General features: G+C 45.3%; 1 protein-coding gene across 1 annotated transcript; it reads right to left on the bottom strand.

The window, feature by feature from the left end:
• Window positions 1-16,185: 16,185 nt before the first annotated feature.
• On the bottom strand, window positions 16,186-19,360 carry lbx2 (ladybird homeobox 2). The gene is made up of 2 exons (XM_069922727.1): window positions 19,039-19,360; window positions 16,186-16,655 (listed from the first exon to the last, which is right to left on the bottom strand). The coding sequence occupies exons 1-2, from the start codon at window positions 19,358-19,360 to the stop codon at window positions 16,186-16,188; spliced, it is 792 nt and encodes a 263-aa protein (XP_069778828.1).
• Between the last annotated feature and the right edge of the window lie 1,419 nt (window positions 19,361-20,779).

Below are 20,779 nucleotides of genomic sequence, written 5' to 3'. Positions count from 1 at the left end.
ATCAGAGAATGGTATTGGATGGTTGCTTCTCAAACTGGAGGCCTGTGACGAGTGGTGTGCCTCGGGGATCTGTGTTGGGACCATTGTTGTTTGTTGACTTTATCAATGATCTGGATGATAACGTGGTGAATTGGATCAGCAAATTTGCTGATGACAAAGATAAGAAGTGTTGTGGACAGTGAGGAAGATTTTCAAAGCTTGCAGAGGGGATCTGGACCAACTGGGAGACTGGGCCACTAAATGGATGTTGCAGTTCAATGCAGGCAACTGTGAGGTGATGCATTTTGGAAGAGCAAACCATGGAGGGACATATTCTGTAAATTGTAGGGTACAGAGGAGTGCAGAGGAGCAAAGAGATCTGGGGATACAGGTACATTGTTCCCTGAAGGTGGCGTCACAGGTGGGCGGGGTTGTAAAGAATGATTTTGGCATCTTGGCCTTCATAAATCAAAGTATTGAGCATAGGAGTTGGGATGCAATGTGGAAGTTATTTAAGACACTGGTGAGCCCAAATTTGGAATATCGTGTGCAGTTCTGGTAGCATAGATACAGGAAGGATATCAGTAAGATTAAAAGAATGCAGAGAAGATTTAGTGGGATGTTTCCGGGTTTAGAGGAGAGAGATTAAACAGGTTAGGACTTTTTTCCTTGGAACAAAGAAGAATAAGGGGAGATTTGATAGAGGTTTACAAAATTATGAGGGTATAGACAGAGTAAATACAAATAGGCTCTTTCCACTTAGATCAGGGGAGATAAATACAAGAGGACATGGCTTTAGGGTGAAAAGGGAAAGGTTTAGGGGGAACATTAGGGGAAATGTCTTCAGTCAGAGAGTGGTGGGAGTGTGGAATGAGCTGCCATCTGATGAGGGGGGTGCGGACTCGATCTTGAGTTTTAATTATAAATTGGATAGATACATGGAAGGGAGAGGTCTGGAGCGTTATGGAACGGCAGCAGGTTATTGGGACAAGCTGAACAATGGTTGGTAAAGACAAGAAGGGCCAAATGTCCTGGTTTCTCTAATGTAGCATTCTATGTTTTTATGGTACCGCAGAACGTAGTGCCGGGTCCCTTCCCAGGTAACCAACCAAGACATACTGTACTGTGGACAAAATTTAACATTTATGAATTTCACTAGGCTTTGGTGCTTGAAAAGTAAATGGTTACTCCCCAGAAAGATTCTTATTGGTTTTTATAGAGATTTATTGCTCGTTGGATACAAACTGATTCCTTCTAATCAGCCACTTCATTGTCTTGCTGAAGAAACTTGCCCCATTAGAGTTTTCCAGATGATAACATCTTTCTTTCATGTCACCACAGATTTCCTTTTTGTTTCCCTTATTTCAAATGAAACATTACACAGCCAGTCCTCTCCTCTTGAATGGACCACAAAGGCTTTGACCAGGCTGAACTAAGAACTCACAACCTGGCAAACTGCATTCAGATAGTTTGCGGCATCAGACCCAGTCTTCTGAGTCTGTCCACCTGTTGCTTTCCAAAACAATAATCCATTACTCCACAGCATGTTCAATTAACACCTACTTGTGAAGTCCTTCAGCAAACCAGTTTCCATTGTCTTTACAAAGGCACTGGGAGCCTGGCTTGAGCAGAGCTCTGGCATTTCAAATGAGATCTGTGTTTTGAAGTGTTTGTATTTGTTTGTGACCTACTCTAAAAAAACTTGCCATAATTTATCTCCTTTGAAACATACAATATAAATATAACATAATCCATCACAGTACATTTGGATTGGAGGGTTGTGTCTAGTGGAGTCCCTCAAAAATCGGTCTGAGACCTCAGTTTTTTTGTAATTTTTATTAATGACTTGGATGAGGGGGTAGAAGGGTGGGTTGGCAGGTTTGCAGATGACACAAAGGTTGGTGGTCTTGTGGATAGTGTGGGGGAGTGTAGAAGATTGCAGAGGGACATTGATAGGATGCAGAGCTGGGCTGAGAAGTGGCAGATGGAGTTCAATCTGGAGAAGTGAGAGGTGGTGCTCTTTGGAAGGACAAACTCCAAGGCAGAGTACTAAGTTAATAGCAAGATTCTTGGTCATGTGGAAGAGCAGAGGGATCTCGGGGGTCCATGTCCGCAGATCCCTGAACGTTGCCTCACAGGTAGACAGGGTTGTTAAGAAAGCTTCTGGGGTGTTAGCTTTCATAAGTCGAGGGATTGAGTTTAAGAGCCACGAGGTAATGATGCAGCTCTACTAAACTCTGGTTAGACCACACTTGGAGAACTGTGTCCAGCTCTGGATGTTCATTATAGGAGAGATGTGGAAGCCTTGGAAAGGGTGGAGGGGAGATTTACACGGATGATACCTGGTTTAGAGAGTGTGCATTATGAGCAGAGATAAAGGGAGTGAGGGCTTTACTCTTTGGAGAGAAAGAGGATGAGAGCAGCAAGGGTGCAGTGCTGCAGGCGCACACAGGAGCACCACTCCTGCACCTCTCTAAAAAACACCAGAAAAAAAGTGGGAAATTTAACTTACTGCAGAGGGGATTGAACAGCGGCAGCAGAAGTTACATCTAAAACACAGCAGGGATTTTAGGGAAGCAGGTGTTAAGGTGGGGGATTGGGAGTGTTATGGGAAAGTGCGTGCGAGTCATGACAACGTGACGTCAGCTACACCAGGTTTCGTTCCACGGGGAGTCGGGCGCCATCTTCATTTCCAGCTCCTCTGATGAAAGCACGCGCTCGGCAGTGGGAAAAAGGAAAGGAAGAAACTAAAGAGGAAAACGACCAAAATGTGCGTAACAGAAAGAGAAGAGAAAATGTGAAGAGAGCCAGGGCCGGGAGAGCGGGGTCCTAGGGCAGGTTAAGATGGGGTCTTGTGGGCCGGGAGAGCTGGGGTGCGGGGGGGGGGGGTAGTCAAGGGGGCAGAGGTGAAGTCGGGGTTTGGGCAAGCTGATGGGGGGGGGGGGGGTGGTTGGAGAAGCCAGGGAGGCAAGTAAGCCGGGGAGGGGGGTTCAGGGAAGATGAAGCTGGGGGCCGGGACAACAATAGACATTCTTTTTATTTCATACTTTATTACTTGGTTCCAATTTAGGTGACTAAAAGTGCAAAACAACTTATTTGCTTTATTTCTGGTAAGTTGGTAATTAGTTTTAAATTGGTCTATTTCTTTATTTGTTGATAATTATATTTTATGATAATATTTAATAACATATATAACATAACAATTACAGCATGGAAACAGGCCATTAGGCCCTTCTAGTCCGCACCGAACCAAACACCCCTTTCTAGTCCCACCTCCCTGCACAATGCCCATAACCCTCCATCTTCTTCTCATCCATATACCTGTCCAACCTTTTCTTAAATAATACAATTGACTCCGCCACCACTATTTCTCCCGGAAGATCATTCCACACGGCTACCACTCTCTGAGTAAAGAAGATCCCCCTCATGTTACCTCTAAACCTCTGCCCCTTAATTCTTAACTCATTGTTTCGGGCCTGGGTCCTTCATCAACGTAGAAGCAAAAACAGGCAGACACCCGCCTCCCCTCTCTCCTCCCCCACCTGCTCCACCTTTTTATTTGGACTCTGTGGGGACAAACGTCTCTGGTCGCCACCCTGTTCTGAGACTATGGAGTGTCGACAGGCGAGCATCTACAGACAATAGCGGCTTTGGCAAGCACTGAAATTGCACCCCGGCCAAAAATCTGACACCCATCTTTTAGATAACTTTACCATAATATTGCTGAATGATTTACTTTCTATTTCAATATTTTTATTGAATTTTATTTAATAGTGCATACATACATAAAGGAATGATGCGTAAAACTAATATGCAATAGAGCAGACAAGCGCAATATGCCAGAGAAAAAAAATTCTTAAGCAACAAAGGTAAATTGAAAAAAAAGGAAAAGAGAAAAAAAAAACTAACCTAAACCCCAAAACATTCCTAAGTTGCTTGGCAATGTAGAAAATAAACTGCCAGTAGAAATGAAAAGAATCACAAAGAACCTGATTACAATTCCTGTTAGAGGCTGTGAAAATAATTTTTAAAATCCCCGAAGATTTGGAAAGTTTAAATTCGAGCCATTTATGGAACAATTTATTTTCTCCAAGGTTCAATGTGACATCAAATCATGCAACCATTGATGATGAGTGGGCAGGACGGCATCTTTCCATCTGATCAGAGTAACTCTTCTTGCAATGAGAGAGGCAAAGGTTAATCCATGACATTGAAATGAAGACAATTCCACTACCTTCTGTTCAACCATCCCCAACAAGGCCACCAACGTGCCTGGTGCTAGGTGAACATTCATAATTATTGATAACATACAAAAGACCTCTTCCCAATTCTTGGCAAGGGTCGATAGAGACCAAAACATTAATGATCCTTCCTCATTCTTACATCTGTCATAGAAAGAGAAAATATTATGTTAAATACGAGCTAATTTAACTTTAGACATATAAGCTCTATTCACAACTTCGAATTGTAACAGGGAGTGACGGGCACAAAGAGAAGATATATTAACCAACTTAAAAATAGAGTTCCAAGCATTATCAGAAATAGAAATATAGAGGTCCTGCTCCCATACCTTTTAAATTTTATCCACTGAAACTTGCCTTGATTTCAGCAGAAAATCAAATATCTTTTCTGAGATGGTTGAAGATTGTAAATTGTTTTCTATCAAATTCATAACAGGAACCTGTGAGAATGTTGAAGATTGAGAATAGAGGGAAGTCCCTAATCTGCAAATACCTTAAAAAATGAGAATTTGGTAAATTAATTTTAAAGAAAGTTGCAGGATTATTATCAACAAATAAATAAATTAATCATTAAGTGTCAAATCTGGACCATTCCTGAAAAGCAGAATCCATCAAAGAAGGTTGAAAAAAATAATTTGATAAATTAGGACTGAAATGAAGAAACCTTTGGAGTCCAAAATGTTTTCTAAATCCTAGTTGTATGTTTAACCAGCAGATTATTGATCTTTTTACCAACAGGAAAAGGTAGAGGCACTCAAAGTATTGTAACAATAGAGAATTTGTGGGTCGAATTCAGCTCTAAATCAACCCAAGCAGGGCCACCCATTTTACTATCATAATATAACCAAAGTATAACATAGCGAATATTGACAGCCCAAGAAACTGGGCTGAGTCAAACCCCCATTCTTCTTAAAGTTTTGGAGATAATCTTTACTTACACGAGGACATTTATTTTTCCAATTATGTGATGATATGTTGGAATAAAGAGAGTTAAAAAAAAGATTTAAGAACAAAAACTGGAACAGCTCAGTGGTTCTCAACCTTTATCTTTCCACTCACATCCCAATTTAAGTATTCCCTGTGCCATCAGTGCTCTGTGATTAGTAAGGGGTTGTTTAAGGTGGGATGTGAGTGGGAAGGGAAGGTTGAGAATGACTGCCTGAAAAAAAAATTGTCATTGACCCATTTCCTTTGGAGTTATGAAACCGTGCACATGACGAGTCAATTAAATATGTTTAAAACAGTGGTCTTCAAACCTTCTTCTTTGCACCCACATACCACCTTAAACAATCCCTTACTAATCACAGAGCACCTCTGGCACAGGGATTACTTAAAGACGTGTGTGAGTGGAAAGTAAAAGGCTGAGAACCTCTGGAATAGCTTGAAAAAAATATAAAAATGTAGGTAAAATATTCATCTTAATGACATTAATTTGTCCAATTAAGTACATCAAAAGAGGAGACCATATAACAATTACAGCACGGAAACAGGCCAACTTGGCCCTTCTAGTCCACACTGATCCAGGGTCCCTCCTCTAATCCCACTTACCAGCACTCTGCCCAATTCCCTCCATCCCCCTCCCATCCATATACTTATCCAACTCTTTCTTAAATGACAAAATTGACCCGGCTTCCACCACCTTTCCCGGAAGCCCATTCCACACACTGGGATAAAAATTTCTTCACGTGATTTAATAAGCCAAGGAAATTCTCTTCAAACAGATGTTTATGACTCTTAGTAATTGTTCCCCCAAGGTATGTAAGTTGGCTTTCTGCAAACTTAAAATGAAGAGTAGTAGGTAAAGGGAGCTTAGAAATGATTCGCTCTTTTGTAAAATTTAATTTATATCCGGAAAACTGACCAAATTGCTGAAATATTGTTAGTATAACAGGAATTGAGGAGTTAGGATCTGAGCTGAATGATTTACAATGCTGTAGTTCTTTGGGATGAAGCGGTTTGCAAACCATTTCAGCCCATTTACAATGATCCTTTTCAAGTCTTACGACACCATCTGAAGACTTTTGTAGTTGATAGGAATGGAAAAGCTGCCACAGTTTCCATCAGTGGGTTGAAGCCGGCGTATATCGAAGGCCCATGTTCCCCGTCGGAGCCAGTGTCAGAGGGCCATTCGGGCCATTCATCCCCTGTTTTGCACTATCGTATGAGGTCGGGCCGAACTGTCACCCCTCCAGACTGTTACGTAGAAGGACATTTCCAATCAGTCGCCTCCTTGCGTTGCTCGGAGGCTGAGTTGGGGGGTGGGGGTGGTGTGGTGTGGTCAGGGGGCAGTTGCAAGAGTAGGAAAGTGATTATGTCAGGATCCAATGAGGAGGTCAGAGGGATTTGGCTGGGTGGTGTTGGGGAAGTTGAAGAGTTCATTGTTGTGTCTAGTGAATAATGGTGTGCTGGAAGAAATGAGTGAGTGTATTCGTTATTTGTTTGTAAGCCATTATAAATCAGTGCAGTTACAATATCAGCTCAAAACACAAGTAAAGCTTGTAAATCTTTTAATGAAGAAATTATGGCACTATGTGAAAATTATAATTACATCTTTCTGGATTTCACTGATGCAAATTGGTTGACGATGTGATGAAAGTCAGTTTTTTCAGATTCTTCTCTTTCACCAGAGAAAGATCACAGAGTCTGCCTTGACCCATGAGGGCTCAGTGCGGCTGTTCCTGAAGACCAGCAGGACAGACAGGCAGTCTTCGGTGCGCATGTAGTTGAGGAAGTGCAGGACAGTGAGCACCTGCAGCCCATCGTCACGGATCAGCAGCTCCTGGAGACGCTCGGCTGAACCCCTCGTAAACGCGGAGGAAGGGGTCATCAATCGAGATGGCTGGACCGGGCCGGGCCTCACTGCTGGATCTGCATTCTAATGGTTGAGCTCATGGCCTTGGCCGCAGGGCGCTTGACAGAGTCCCGTCACCATGGAGATCGCGACGTTTACTCACGTTCTCTTGGTAACCAGCACATCACTCCTCCGGAGTTTAAACCATTTCGTGGCAGTAACGTCGATGCACAGGCACAAAGGCCCAAAAATTCTGCTCCTCAGAGGATGGCTCGTCTGACTTTAATAGCAACCGCTCAGTGGCGTCCCTTTCAAGTATTGCCCAGGGCACAAGCCATACCTGCCATTCCTTAGATATGCCACTCTGTGTCGATTAAGAGTCCTGGTCAGAAACGTTAACTGACCATTTCTCTCCATGAGCACTGCCTGACCTTGCTGAGCCCCTCCATCTTCTTCATTGCCTGCTCCTGAAGACCCAGAACCAGGCTTTGCTGATGCTCAGGCCAGGTGGGTCATCGCTATTTTGTCTCCCCACCCATCCCTGCTTCACAATTTAAATTTTTGAACTTAGACACACAGCACGGTAACAGGCTCTTCCAGCCCACTAGCCTGTGCTGGCCAATTACACCCAATTAACAGACATTCCCTGGTACGTCTTGAAAGGTGAAAGGAAACTTGAGTCACCAGGGTAAACCCACACAGACACGGAGAGAATGTACAAACTTCTTACAGACAGCGTGGGATTCGAACCCCTGTCCAGATCGCTGCGGCTGTAACAACTTTGCACTAACCGCTATGCTCTTTGTGCCACCTAAGGCAGAGATTGACAGGTTTTGAATAGTCAGGGCATCAAGGGTTATAGGGAGAAGGCTGGGGAGTGGGGCTGAGTGGGAGGTTGGGTCAGCTCACGAGAGAATGGTGGAGCGAACTCGATGGGGCTACCTCTGCTCCTATCTCTTGTGATCTTCCGACAATGTGCCCATAGAAGAGCGCACTGGACAGGAGTCAAGGAACAGAATCAGAATTTATTTCCTGGCCCACAGGCAAAAAGGATCTCAGGCTTGTGAGTGATGTCACGTTTGCTGTCTAATTGCATACCTGAATTCTGAAATATGAAAATATGAGCATGTTACAAAATTCATTGTTTTTTGGTAGCATCAACAGTTCAAACATTTATAAAAATCGCCTTGTAAAGTCAATTTTAAAAAGTGGAAGAAAAAGTGTAAGTCAGTCAGTGTCTGTGGTTCATTGATCATTCAGGAGTCTGATGGCAGCGGGGAAGAAGCTGTCCTTGTGCCGCCGAGCGCTCGTCTTTAGGCTCCTGTGCCTGTTTCCAATGGTAGCAGAGTGAAGAAGGCATCACCTGGGTGGTGGGGGTCTTTGAGGATAGAGGACACCACCTCTTGTAGACATCCTCGATGGAGTGAAGGCTGTTGCCTGCGATGTCACAGGCCAAGTTAACAACCCTCTGTAGTGCAATGGCACCTCCATGCCAGGCAGTGACGCAACCTGCTAGTATGTTCTCCTCCAAGATGTACCTAGAGGTTTTGAGAGTCTTCAGTGACATATCAAATCTCCTCACAAAGTATAGCCGCTGATGAGCCTTCTTCATGATTGCATCGACATGGAGGCTCCAGGAGAGATCCTCGGAGATGTCGACACCCAGAAATTTGCAGACCTTGACCCCTTCCACTGCTGAGCCTTCAATAAGAACTGAATCGTGTTCTCCTGATTTCCTTCAGAAGTTCACAATCATCTCCTTGGTTTTGCTAATGTTGAGTGCAAGTGTGTTGTTGTGACACCACTCAATGAACTGATCTATCTCCCTCCTGTTTGCTTCCTCATTGTAATTTGTGATTCTGCCGATGACCAATGGCTCAATGGCTCAGGGTCATATGTGTTACCAACAGCCCAGGAATTGAGAGTCTGGTCTCTGTAATGCCCTTGCACTCTTCAGTCTCCCAATGGAAAACATGAAGAGTTCCCTCCCATGAGCCCTCCCTTCACCAGAGGAAGAGGGATCACCCCTCCCCCAACCGATTCTAGATGAAGTCAAAGAAACAGGTAATGAACCCTATACAGGAATCCCTTGCACCAAAATGCAATGGGAAAGATGGGAAAAATGTGATCTTGGAGGGGTAGGGCAGGAATTGTTAGAGGGACATGGACCAAATACAAGGCAGGCCTTTTGGTCGAGGCTGAAGGGAACCTGTTTGTATCTTGTATAAACTCTATGACTTCATGGTTATTTTCTGAGGAAGGCTTTTGGTCCTGGTTTGCATGAGGAATCCTGTCCAAGTAGGATCACTGCATCTGGAGTCCTTCTAAACATGAGATCCTCCACCTGTTCCCCAATCCCGAATCAATCGAGTGGGGCTGGGCTCGGAAGTCGAGTTTGCGGGCTGGATGTCTTTTTCCATGAAGAAAATTATGTCACAAAATGCCACACCAATTCCTTTTCTATCCCAGTCTGCCTCTGCACCAACTAGAGAACTGCAGGGGATGAGGTGAGGTGAGGTGTTGCATTTTGGAAGGACAAACCAAGGAAGGACATACACCAGAAACGGTCGGGCACTGAGGAGTGCGGTAGAACAGAGGGATCTGGGAATACAGATACATAATTTCCTGAAAGTGGCATCACAGGTGGATAGGGTTGTAATTAGAGCCTTTGGCACATGTCTTTCATAAGTCAAAGTATTGAACAGAGGAGCTTCACACCGCTCTGTCCACCGTGCTTTGGCTGGCTAATTGCATCAAATGCCCTGCGTGAGGCCAGGCCACAAGTACTGATCTGGCTGCAACCTCTGCACACATGAGAAGGAGGCGGGGAAACTTATTTTGGAGGCGAGAGGAGGGGCTGACAGAAAGAATAAAGCGGCAGGGAGCTGCGGAGAGAGGACTCACACTGTGAGGTTGCCCAGGGTCACTCACGGGGTCATCCATCTCACTTAGACAGAGCGAAGGAGGCCATTCACAGGTGACCTGACAGAGGGAAATAAAAACCATGAGGAATAAATAGAGCAGATAGTAAGGATCTGTATGTTTTAATTGTTGGGGTGTTTATAACAGGAGGGCATGGTGTTAGAGATGGGGAGGTAAACAAGGGTTTAAGTGGGTGTTTATCTCCACCGAATGCAGTCAGACTCTCCCACCATGTATCTGGACGAGAACTTGAACAACCAACATATTCTAGGCTTACGGCCTTAGTGCCAATAATAAGTCAGCAGCCAAAGGTGAGCCAAAGGACTTTACGGCTCTGTGGTCCATTCGGCCCCTGAGTCTGTACTAGCCCCTTTGAAGGAGCTTAAAATTAGCTCCAAGCCCACTCTGCCAGCAGGCTGCCCTCGCGTTCGAAGCCTCTGTGAGTTTGATTCCGCCATCCCCCAGCGAGCAGGCTGTTCGGCCCATCCAGTTCACCCTGGCTCAGTTAATGAGTAAAAGAATACCATTCTCCTGGTCTCCTTCAAATTGGTTCTTTTGCCAATAGTCCCTCCCCTGCTATTTCCACAGCCCTGCCAGATTCTCCAACAAAACCCGCGGCTCCCGATCTCGCTGTCTTGCAGAGAGCAGGGATCGCCTTTGGCATTCTCCCCGCATACCATATCCTTCTTGTGGAAGAATGTACGCGTGGAAATCTGGGACTAAGAGGAGAAGGTTTTGAACTGTAACTTCACGAACCAGGTTTGATGCTCCTCGCTGTTGGAAATGAGACTTCAGTGGCGGAATAGATGCTTTGCAAATGGCAACCGTTCTGCAGTGGAAAATATTTTGGAGGTTCCAACTGATGAGAGATTGGGTACAAAATACATTTGCAAGGGGGAGGGTTAATAATTGCAGATTTCACGCAAATCCCTGAGTGACCTTCATTAGTTGGGGGATTGAGTTCAAGAGCCGTGAGGTCATGCTTAGACCACACTTGGAGAATTGTGTTCAGTTCTGGTCGCCTCATTACAGGAAGCTTTAGAGAGGAGATTTACCAGGGCGTTTCCTGGATCGGAGAAGATGCCTTTTGAAGTAAGCCTGGCAGAGCTGGGGCTTCTTTGGAGCAATAAAGGATGAGAGGTGACTTAATAGAGAGGGTGGACAGCCAACATTTTTGTCCTGGGACAATAACAGCAAATACCAAAGGACGTCAGTTTAAGGTGCGAGGAGGGAAGTTTAGAAGAGATGTCAGAAGTTAGTTGTGCTTTTTACACAGAGAGTGGTGAGTGCCTGGAATGCATTACTAGGGCTGGGGCATTAGGGACGTTTAAAAGAGTCAGACAATCCCAAAAAGAGAGGGCTGCGAGTTGTGAGGTAGCGAAGGTTTTGATTATTTTGGAGGAGGTTTATGTAGGTTGGTGCAGCTTAGTGGGTTGAAGGGCCTGTACATGTTCTGCACATCCAGGGAGAAGATTGGGGCGATTCGGTTTTAGTTCGGGTTTGTACTCTCAAACGGGCAGCCTGTATCCGAAGTATGTTGGTTTAGAATTATCAGAAGGGGGCCGGCTAGGTACACGAAAAGAAAAGGTGATTGAGAAAAGGCAGTACGGGGGAGCTCGTTCAGTGCCACAGGGGTCGTGTAACGTTTACGAATAATGCCCTCGAATCAGATAGTGGGAGTAGAGCCGCCACTTGCACATCTGTTCCCCCACAGCTTCGCCTCAACGCCCTCCTGCCTCTCTCCTTCACCTCCCACCAAATGCACGTAAACACACACACACACACACACACACACACACACACGAGCACACACATATACAGACATGCAAGCACACACATATAGGCACACAAATGCACATGTACACCTCCAACCACATATCGAAGCCCACAGAAACATAAGTACACAAACGTACACGCACACATTTACGCACATTCTCTCACACACACTGCCCTCCGTTCTATACTCTGTAAGTGGTCGTGGGCGCAGTTTAATCAACGACATGGAGCGAGAGGCTTGGAACAATGGGGGTGACTCAGTTATCCCCTCTCACGCTATAGTGCTACGACAGAGACGGAAATGGTTCGAGCTGACACACATTTCTCGCTGAAGCATTGTCTTTAAATCTCAGCTTTTAATAAATCCTAGGAATCAAATATAAAAAAATGAAATAGCCAAGTAGGAATCGGGGTGCAGGCGGGGGCAAGAGATTTACCGATGGAATCTCGGCTCAATCCCCCCGCCCCCCCCAAATCAACTCATTTATAGAGATCGTGGGCATTGGTTGGAAACAGCGGAGATAACTTTGTGTGTGCCCGTCTGTCATTTTCACTGTGTTTTACTGGAACCAGTATGTTATGTTTTAAACACAAATAAAGTTCCTCTTAGGGGAAAAAAAACTAACGGTCTAAATGCAATGAATGAAAGTGAAGAGATGGATTTAAAAGGACGAAGAAATGTTTCTCCCCTTCGACTGTCCATACAGCCGCGAATGAATGTACGCATTGCAATAACCCCCAACCCCTCCCCACAGCTAATCAATTTGTTATTCATGGGCAGTTTTATCCGACTGCTTTTCATAGGAAACAAGAGGGCCACAGATGCTAGATAGATGGGGTTGCGGGATTACTGCTTGGTTGTAAAGAAACTGTTAAACGAGCAAAGAGGCGGGTCGCACAATCCATCAAAATTGATTTGGAGTTGTGTTAGCGAAGTTTAGCGAACATATGGCACCGGGCTGTTTTCAAGCAATGTTTCCCTGTGTGTCTGCAGAGACGACCTCCGACGAATCCCTTCTCCGATCGCTGCGCCTGTGAATGAACCGTGCCTGCACAAAGTCAAATCGATTCCGGCCAATTGGTTTTCTTTCTGCTCTTCCTTTTGCCCAACTGTTGGCAGCCTTGATTAATCTCTGAACTCTTTTTTTTTGGTAATGTGGTGGAACAGGTCTGCATACGGTACCTTTGTTAATTCTTTATACTATCCATTTCCTCTTCCACATGTAACATAGACAAAACGCATAATTCTGTCACACACATACAGCATGTATGTGTGTTTGTGAACACACATATGTGTATATCTGGGTGTATGCATATCTGCATGTGTGTGTGTATGTGTGAGAGAGTATGTGTATGCGTGTTTTTGTGTATATATGTGAATCTCTATGTTTGCGTGTGTGCCTGTATGTATCTGTATCTCTGTGTGTGAGTGTGTGTGTGTGTCCGTATCTGATCCCGGGTGTGTATCTATATGCGTATGTATCTGTATCTGTATGTGTGTATGTATATGTGCGTGTGTGTATATGTATCTGTGCCTGTATGTATCTGTATCTGTGTGTGTGTGTGTCTGTATCTGAACCCGGGTGTGTATCTATATGTGTATGTATCTGTATCTGTATGTGTGTATTTATATGTGCGTGTGTGTATATGTGTCTGTGCCTGTATGTATCTGTATCTGTGTGTGTGTGTCTGTATCTGATCCCGGGTGTGTATCTATATGTGTATGTATCTGTATCTGTATGTGTGTATGTATCTGTGCGTGTGTGTATATGTGTCTGTGCCTGTATGTATCTGTATCTCTGAGTGTGTGTATATAATATATATATATATATATATATATATAGATCTGTGTACATGTACGTGTGTACGTGTGTAACACACACGTGTGTTAATTAAATATGAATTCCTCGTTGTTTTGGAAACATTCGTCCGCAGGCTTTCGTACCAACACAAACAGCCCCGTCTAGCTTGCCTTATGTGTCGGGGAAAACAGCCGTGGGGGACGTTTAATTTTTTCGGGGGGAGGGGGGGGGACACTCTACTTTATGTCATTCTGCCGATCCGAACGCCATTGAACAAAACCAGGAGGCAGTGCATGCTCCAGGTCTGATGTTGGCTCGACACTGAGCGAATGTCAATGTCTCGGGGAATTGGGGTTGGAATACAACCGGGGGAAAGATTCTCATTGATCTGGACCCACCTGCCTTCAAGCCGGTGAAAGAAGATTAATTGAGAACTTTGAAATGGAGAATCTGGGGGAAATGAAGCGGACGTCATTGAGGGTCTAGAATCCTCACAGGGCTAGCATTGGCAGAGTGGGCTGGATTCCCACTGGAGCAGAAGAGGGCCTTCTTGGCCGCTCCGCCGTACAGGACCACTCTGTACCATCCGCGCCACTTTGCTGAACTCACTCCTGCATTCCCTTCATGTTTTAAAGTTTTTCCGTCGCTGTGGCTGCCTTGGAATGGATTCCAAAGACTCATTTTGGTCAGCTGTGATTCAACGAATGGAGGGATCAACAGGAAACCGAGAGGGAAGGCTCAATGTCCAGTTAATTTCACGCAAATCAGGGCGAACCCAGAAGGCACATAAACGGGGAGGGGGCTCACTTCATTCACGTCTGCACTAACGCCAGGACGAAGTCTGCCCGCAAAGTGCGGAGCTACCCCTTTCCCCATCCCTGCGGCACCGCATATTCCACCCCCACCCCCCCCCCCCCCTCCACAAGTGTCCCCGCGGCCAAAAACGTTTAAGTTGGGTGCGCTGAGAGCTGAACGGCGGCTGGAACCCAGCAACCAAACACCCCTCGGGGATCTGAAAAACAAGGCGCGCCGTGACCAACCCGCAATCAGCAAGTCTCCTGTTATGGATCAGCCGAAGTCGCGTGGTCTGAAATTCATCACCTCTCGTTTTAGGACCATCTTTCCCCCTCAACCTTTCAGTACCAAGTACAAAGTGAACGGAGGGAAGTTTAGGGGAAACTTTCGTTATTTACACAGAGAGTGGTGGCTGGAATGCGATCCCAGGGGTGGTGGTGGAGGGGCTGGAACAATAGGGGCATTTCAGAATCTTTAGACAGCCACGTGGAGAGAGGAAAAATGGGGTAGGGAGGGTTTGGTTGAATGTTGGTAGGAATACATAGGTCGGCACAGCAAGGAGGGTCGAATGGCCCGTACTGCGCTGTAGTTCTACCCTAACGACCAACGACTCCGGGACCACCAAACTGTCCGCCCAATTGAAACGACACCTTATATTTCTTGCACTAACCTGCAACGGTGAATATCCACCTAACCTAAATGCTTCCTTGGTATATATTGTGGCAAGAGCGTGGTGTATTTGCGTATCTCTGCGGCAGCCCCAAGAGAGAATGTCGGAATATTGTACTGAAGGAAATTACGATAAGCTCAGCGCGCCGGTTACAAATCGTTATCGCTACTCACGCAGAGGGCAGAAATACAAATCCGCAGCACGTATTTCCTACTATAATTCGGCTCTGAATTTATTCAAAATATACACACAGTCACAAGGCCCCGCTGGTCCCCACTGACAGTTCAATAACTTAAGTGATTGGCAGGGTTTTGTGTTCAAACTTACTGCGGAGTGAACGGGGGCCCCGACTAAAGCAGCATCGACTTTTGGGAGGAAAGATGTTTCTTTTTTTTAAAAAAAAATGAATGTCAAATTTTCAGGTTCAATGTCCACGGTCGCCTGTTCTGGAAGGAAATTCACCAGGAGTATAATTCATTGGACAATTACACATCGAAGTAATTGGACATTATTTATCTATTGTATGCACACACGTTTGTATGTATATATGTGTGTATATATAAGCATACACCTAGGTGTCCATATATAGTATGTGAATCTACACACACCTTTTATATATAGATACACATATGTATATCTACATATATATTTATACATACCTCAAATATATATATACATATGTGTGTGTATGTGGATATGTGTGTGAATGCATGTGCGTGGGTCTATAAATGTGTATGCGTGTGTGATATAGAAATAATGTCCAATTATTTATATACATCGTTAACAATACACGGGAATGCCCGGGTCACTAGAGCTTGCTTCACAGATTTGAAACCGAGTGGTTCGAATTTTAAAAAGAAATAAAAAGAAAGAGAATTAATAAATGTTTAGAATTGCACTCATTTGCCCGAAAATAAAACAAATAAACCCGATAAAGGTTCTTACAAGTGAGGGAAGAAATTGTCCTGTCAATATATCAGCTCCTTTGGATAATCGAGAACGTGCAGAGAGATCCCAAGGCTAACTTGGATCTTAAGAAGTTCATATTTTTTTAATATAAAGATTGAAAATATTTGTCTTAAGAAAGGATGCGCGTAAATTCCAATAGTTCCTTCGTCTGCAGAGATTGCTTCGTTTCAAAGCGTTCACCCAATTCTCACGCTTGGATATAACCTTAAATATATATACTGTATCTAGATTTGATCTTAATCAATCGTCCACGTCTATTTCCTCGTCTTCAGAGAATTCATCAGTAGTCTGATCTCTGGAGGAGCTCTGGGGCGAATTGGGGAAGGGCCCGAGTTCGGACACCGGGGAGAGTTTGGCGAATACGTCCGAAGAGTCGGCCTTGGAGCCGGCGCCTTGCTCTGGGAACTCTTCCATGTGCACAAGCTTCTCGAGCTGCTGCGGCGGTAGTTTTTTGAGGGATTCCACGTCGGCTTTCATTTCCTCCAGGTCGCGTTTGAGCTTGGCCCTTCGGTTCTGGAACCACGTTATCACCTGCGCGTTGGTCAGACCCAGTTGCTGAGCGATTTGATCCCTGTCGGCGGGAGACAGATACTTTTGGTAAAGGAATCGCTTCTCCAACTCGTAAATCTGATGGTTGGTGAAGGCGGTGCGCGACTTCCGCCGCTTTTTCGAGGCTTGCCTTTGGCCAAATGTCGTTACGTGATCCCGACCTTGGAAATAAAGAGGGAGAAGTAGGAGAAACCCATTCAATATTTACTGATCGCTAGCAAGAGGTACGAATCCAAGGCAAACTGAGAGGGGTTAACATCTCGAACCGTACACGAGAAAAATCCATCTTTCCCCACGTCCGAATCTCTCTATCTTTTGTTCTACAGCACACACACACAAACTTAGATGCAGTTCACTTTGGCCTTTTATAGAATTAACCTCGTTGTGCATTTTCTCATGTGAGCTTTTCTCATCGGAGCCCAAGTTATAACTTCAGGTCCAAACATCGCGTCAGACACCATAAATGCTGGCCGTTCTCCCCCCCCCCCCCCCACCCCCCCCCCACTTCTCTGAAGTTGGAGCAGAAATGTGAAAGTTAGTTATTATCCGGTCCAAACCCGAGCTTTGCGAGATGCGGACGCGAAGGTCCAGGGGAAGCTTTTGTCCCTGAGAGGGTCCAAACATTGCCCCTCCGTGTCTATTGACTCTGTACCCACGATGCTACAAACTGGACACGCTCTCAACCAGCATAAAAAGCTGACAGGTTGATGTCAATGTATACAAAATATACTGTGTACGCGCGCCTGAATTGAAGCGTTTGTGAAAGTGTTTCGGGGTCGATTTACATCCTAGTTGCTGCGTGACAGCTCAGGAGAAAGTATTTATTAATTAGCTATCCATGTAAACATTATTGCTCAACACCCGAAGAGATGCCACAATGGCACTTCAGACGACATGCACCGCAAACTGATGCAACACCCGATCAAAGAGCGAGCGGCTGCGTCGGTCGTTTAATTGTTGCAAATGTTTCTGGAATTCCAAGTCTCACTTAAATCCTGGCGGGGTGGAAGGAACCGTTCGAAATGTGCGTGATGTGGGGCTTGGTGTCGATTCGCCTGAACCCAGAATCGGGCCGAGTTTATTTCTCGTTCTGTTGCAGGCAACGCGGGCGGTAAAAACTCCACTCACATTTTACATAAAAACAAGAAAATGCGCTGTATATCAATTGAAGTGATAGTTTTCTTTGTCATAACAAGATTCCCCTAGTGAGGGGAAGCACTGATCGCCTCGGCCCTTCCTTTCCACCAACAGTGAGATCGTGGATTGTATCCTTTTATTAGAACGGGACCCAGACACGGTGCCAAAATATATATATATATATGGGGGCCGCTGCAGTCACGGTACAGAAAATTCCAACAAATTCTATTCCCGTCACTCCACGACAGTTTTGGTAATTGAGCGGCGTTGAAGACGTGTATTCTTTCGAAAAGCAAGTAATTACATGAAAAGGATTTCTATCAAAAGCTTGATTAAAATACCCACGTGAATTTTAGATTCCAGAGCGGAAATGATCAGAAAATCACCGATTAAAATTGTGGTAAAACACGAAAGTTTGCAGACACTGTGGTTGAAGTAAAAAAAAGAGAAACTCAGCAGCTCCTTTATATTGCAAAGGTAGAAATACATAAGTAACGTTTCGGGCTTGAGCCCTTCATCAAGATAAATATTTTACCCACTCCTTGATGAAGGGCTCAAGCCCGGAACGACGATATCTCTCCGACATAAAGGACACCTGCTGAGTTTCTCCAGCGTTGCAATTTTTACCATTAAATTCTAGGAGTTAAATCGCGGAGCGACAGGACAGTCTGCGTTTTGGCATTTGAGGTGTTTATACGTTTCCAGTTTTTCTAAAAGATCACACGGACTCTTATTGCATCATCAAACAATTGTAGAGAATATCGACAGGACATCAACAGGGGTAAAACAGGAAAGTCTGCAGGCACCGTGGTTGAAGTAAAGGCACGACGCTGGAGAAACTCAGTGTCCCTTATGGAGCTAAGATACATCACCGACGTTTCGGGGTTGAGCCCTCCATCGAGGTATGAGCGAAATGTTGACCTTGATAAAGGACTCAAGCCCGAAACGTCGGTGATGTTTCTTTACTCCACCGTTTGCCCTGCGGAGTTTCCCGGCGTTGTGTTTTTAGGACATCTGATTGAACACGACTCCTGTGAAATGATTTCAATTCGAAAAGTATCCAGCCATTTATTGATGAATTATTTTGTGATGGAAATTAATTTTTTGATACCGAATAAAAATGAGCCGCCTGGTTAAAAAATGTAACAATTGCCTGTGGTAAATAAATCCGTGAATGCATAGATGTGGAAATCTAAGCATTTTGGATTTGGATTGAAAATCGTTCATACCAGTTTATCATAAAACTAAGATATATATTTTTTTTAAAGTGAAGGTGCGGTTGTTTCATCGGAGTCTAGGTATTTATTTGGTGAGCTCGATGTAAACGTGGTTGAAAACGTGGTTAACAAACAAATCTCGGAACTGCGGACTAAGTTATCGGTAAAAGCCGGGAGATGGTTAACATACCTTCGGCCGCCTGGATCACGCTCAGTTCCAGCCCTTTGAAAGTTTTGCTGGCGAGTTCCTCCAGCGCACAGAGCGGTGAAGTTTGAGAGGGCAACCCGTTCCGCGCAGCCCCGGAGCCGGATATTTTCTCGGCCGGACCCGAGCGGCTGGACGAGCAGAGGTGGGAGTTTTTTTTCACCGAGGGCTTGCTCAGGATATCCTCGATGCTGAAGGGAGTGAGGGGCTTGTTGGAGTTCGCCGGGGGCGGGAAGTGATCCGGAGGGCTGCGACGCCTTCTCTCCTGCAGTACAGAGTTGGATTTCACGTTCATTCCAGTCGTCATGGCAGGGTCGAGGGGAGCGGACTCTAATGCGGAAAAGTGTCTCTCTATGTCGGGGATCCAAATTCTCCCTGTAATTGTTTCCAATACCCGATGGCTTCTGTGCGAGACGCGGCGCAGAAACCTTGGCGACGATTACGAATGCAGAATTGAATTAGTCTCCAACATCGAAGAGGCCGGATTTAATTCTTGCTCTGAAGGATTAAATCATAAGGAACGAGAGCTTCTATTTTCCAAAGAGCCTCCCTCTCCCTTCTTCTCTCCCCTCTCACTTTAATCAAGCCAGTTCCGCATGGGGAGAGGGAATCCTCTGTCTGCCTCTCTCTCTCTTTCCCTCTCTCCCAGAATCTCTTTCTCCCCCCCCCCCCCTCCACCCACCCCGCCCGTTCGACACAACGTCCCTTCTTTGAAAAGAAATGGATCCGAATTCAAGACACCAAGTTCGACTCCAAAACCGGGCCGCTAACTCGCAATCGTTGATTGGACGGAGATTAATTATCAGGAATAGCCAGAGAGCGATTGGTCAGCGAAAAGGAGAGCAGCAGATTAATTAATTGCGGACAGCAATGGGAGGAGTTAAAACAGTGTTGGCGAAACTTTCTCTCTCTCTCTCTCTCAGTGTTTGTGTCTGTTTTAAAGGTCTGATGAGGAGTTCGTTCTCTCTCTCTCTCCCTTGCCATCTTGGAGCGTGGGGGATAGTTTGAAATGGAAGGGCGGAATGGTCGGGTCGTGGTCCGGCGGAGTGGCGTGGGGCAGGAGATGGTGGGTGGAAAGAGAGGGTTTGAGAAGGAGGGGTCGTGTTGGTGCCCGAGGCAGGTCAGCATCGAGGACAGGAGGCGAGGGGGGAGGGGGAGGGGAAAGGGGGCGATGAGCCCGCAGAGAGGTGGGCTTGGCGGGGAACAGTGAGTGGGGATGGGCCGGAGACTGTTGCGCGTTCACCTTTGACGGCCTTGGCCGAAACCTTCCAATAACGTTACACGAGGGGACACAGCCAAAGGATCTTGTATCAGTAAACTTTTAAATCTGCACCTTGCAAATCAAAATGCCTGTAAAATCGCCAACGAGAAAAAAAATCCCCCCAATTCCTTCGGAAATCCGTCTGTTCAGACGAATCGATCATAGCGATTGAAAATCTTATTCAAAAGTTTATACATTTAGATAATCTGCAGAAAGGGAGACGGTCAATCAAGTTTCCCGTCCCCAGGTTACAGTAGTCCCGTTTATATTATTTTTAAACTGGTTACCGATTGCATTTATGACTCTGTACAAATATATTTTACGGGAACCAGGAGGTGAATTCAGACTTTCTCCAAAGGGGTCGGGTTGACAGCACGTTGCCTCCCGATTCAGTTCCCGGCACCGAGTAAGACTTTAAAGCAAATCTCCCCAAAACGACAGCGAGTAAAACAAAAATCACAAAAC

Source organism: Narcine bancroftii, chromosome 3 (assembly GCF_036971445.1).
Source record: "Narcine bancroftii isolate sNarBan1 chromosome 3, sNarBan1.hap1, whole genome shotgun sequence".
Taxonomy (NCBI): Eukaryota; Metazoa; Chordata; class Chondrichthyes; order Torpediniformes; family Narcinidae; genus Narcine; species Narcine bancroftii.
Note: the sequence above shows the minus strand (reverse complement) of the source record. Positions and strands in the feature narration are given on the sequence as shown.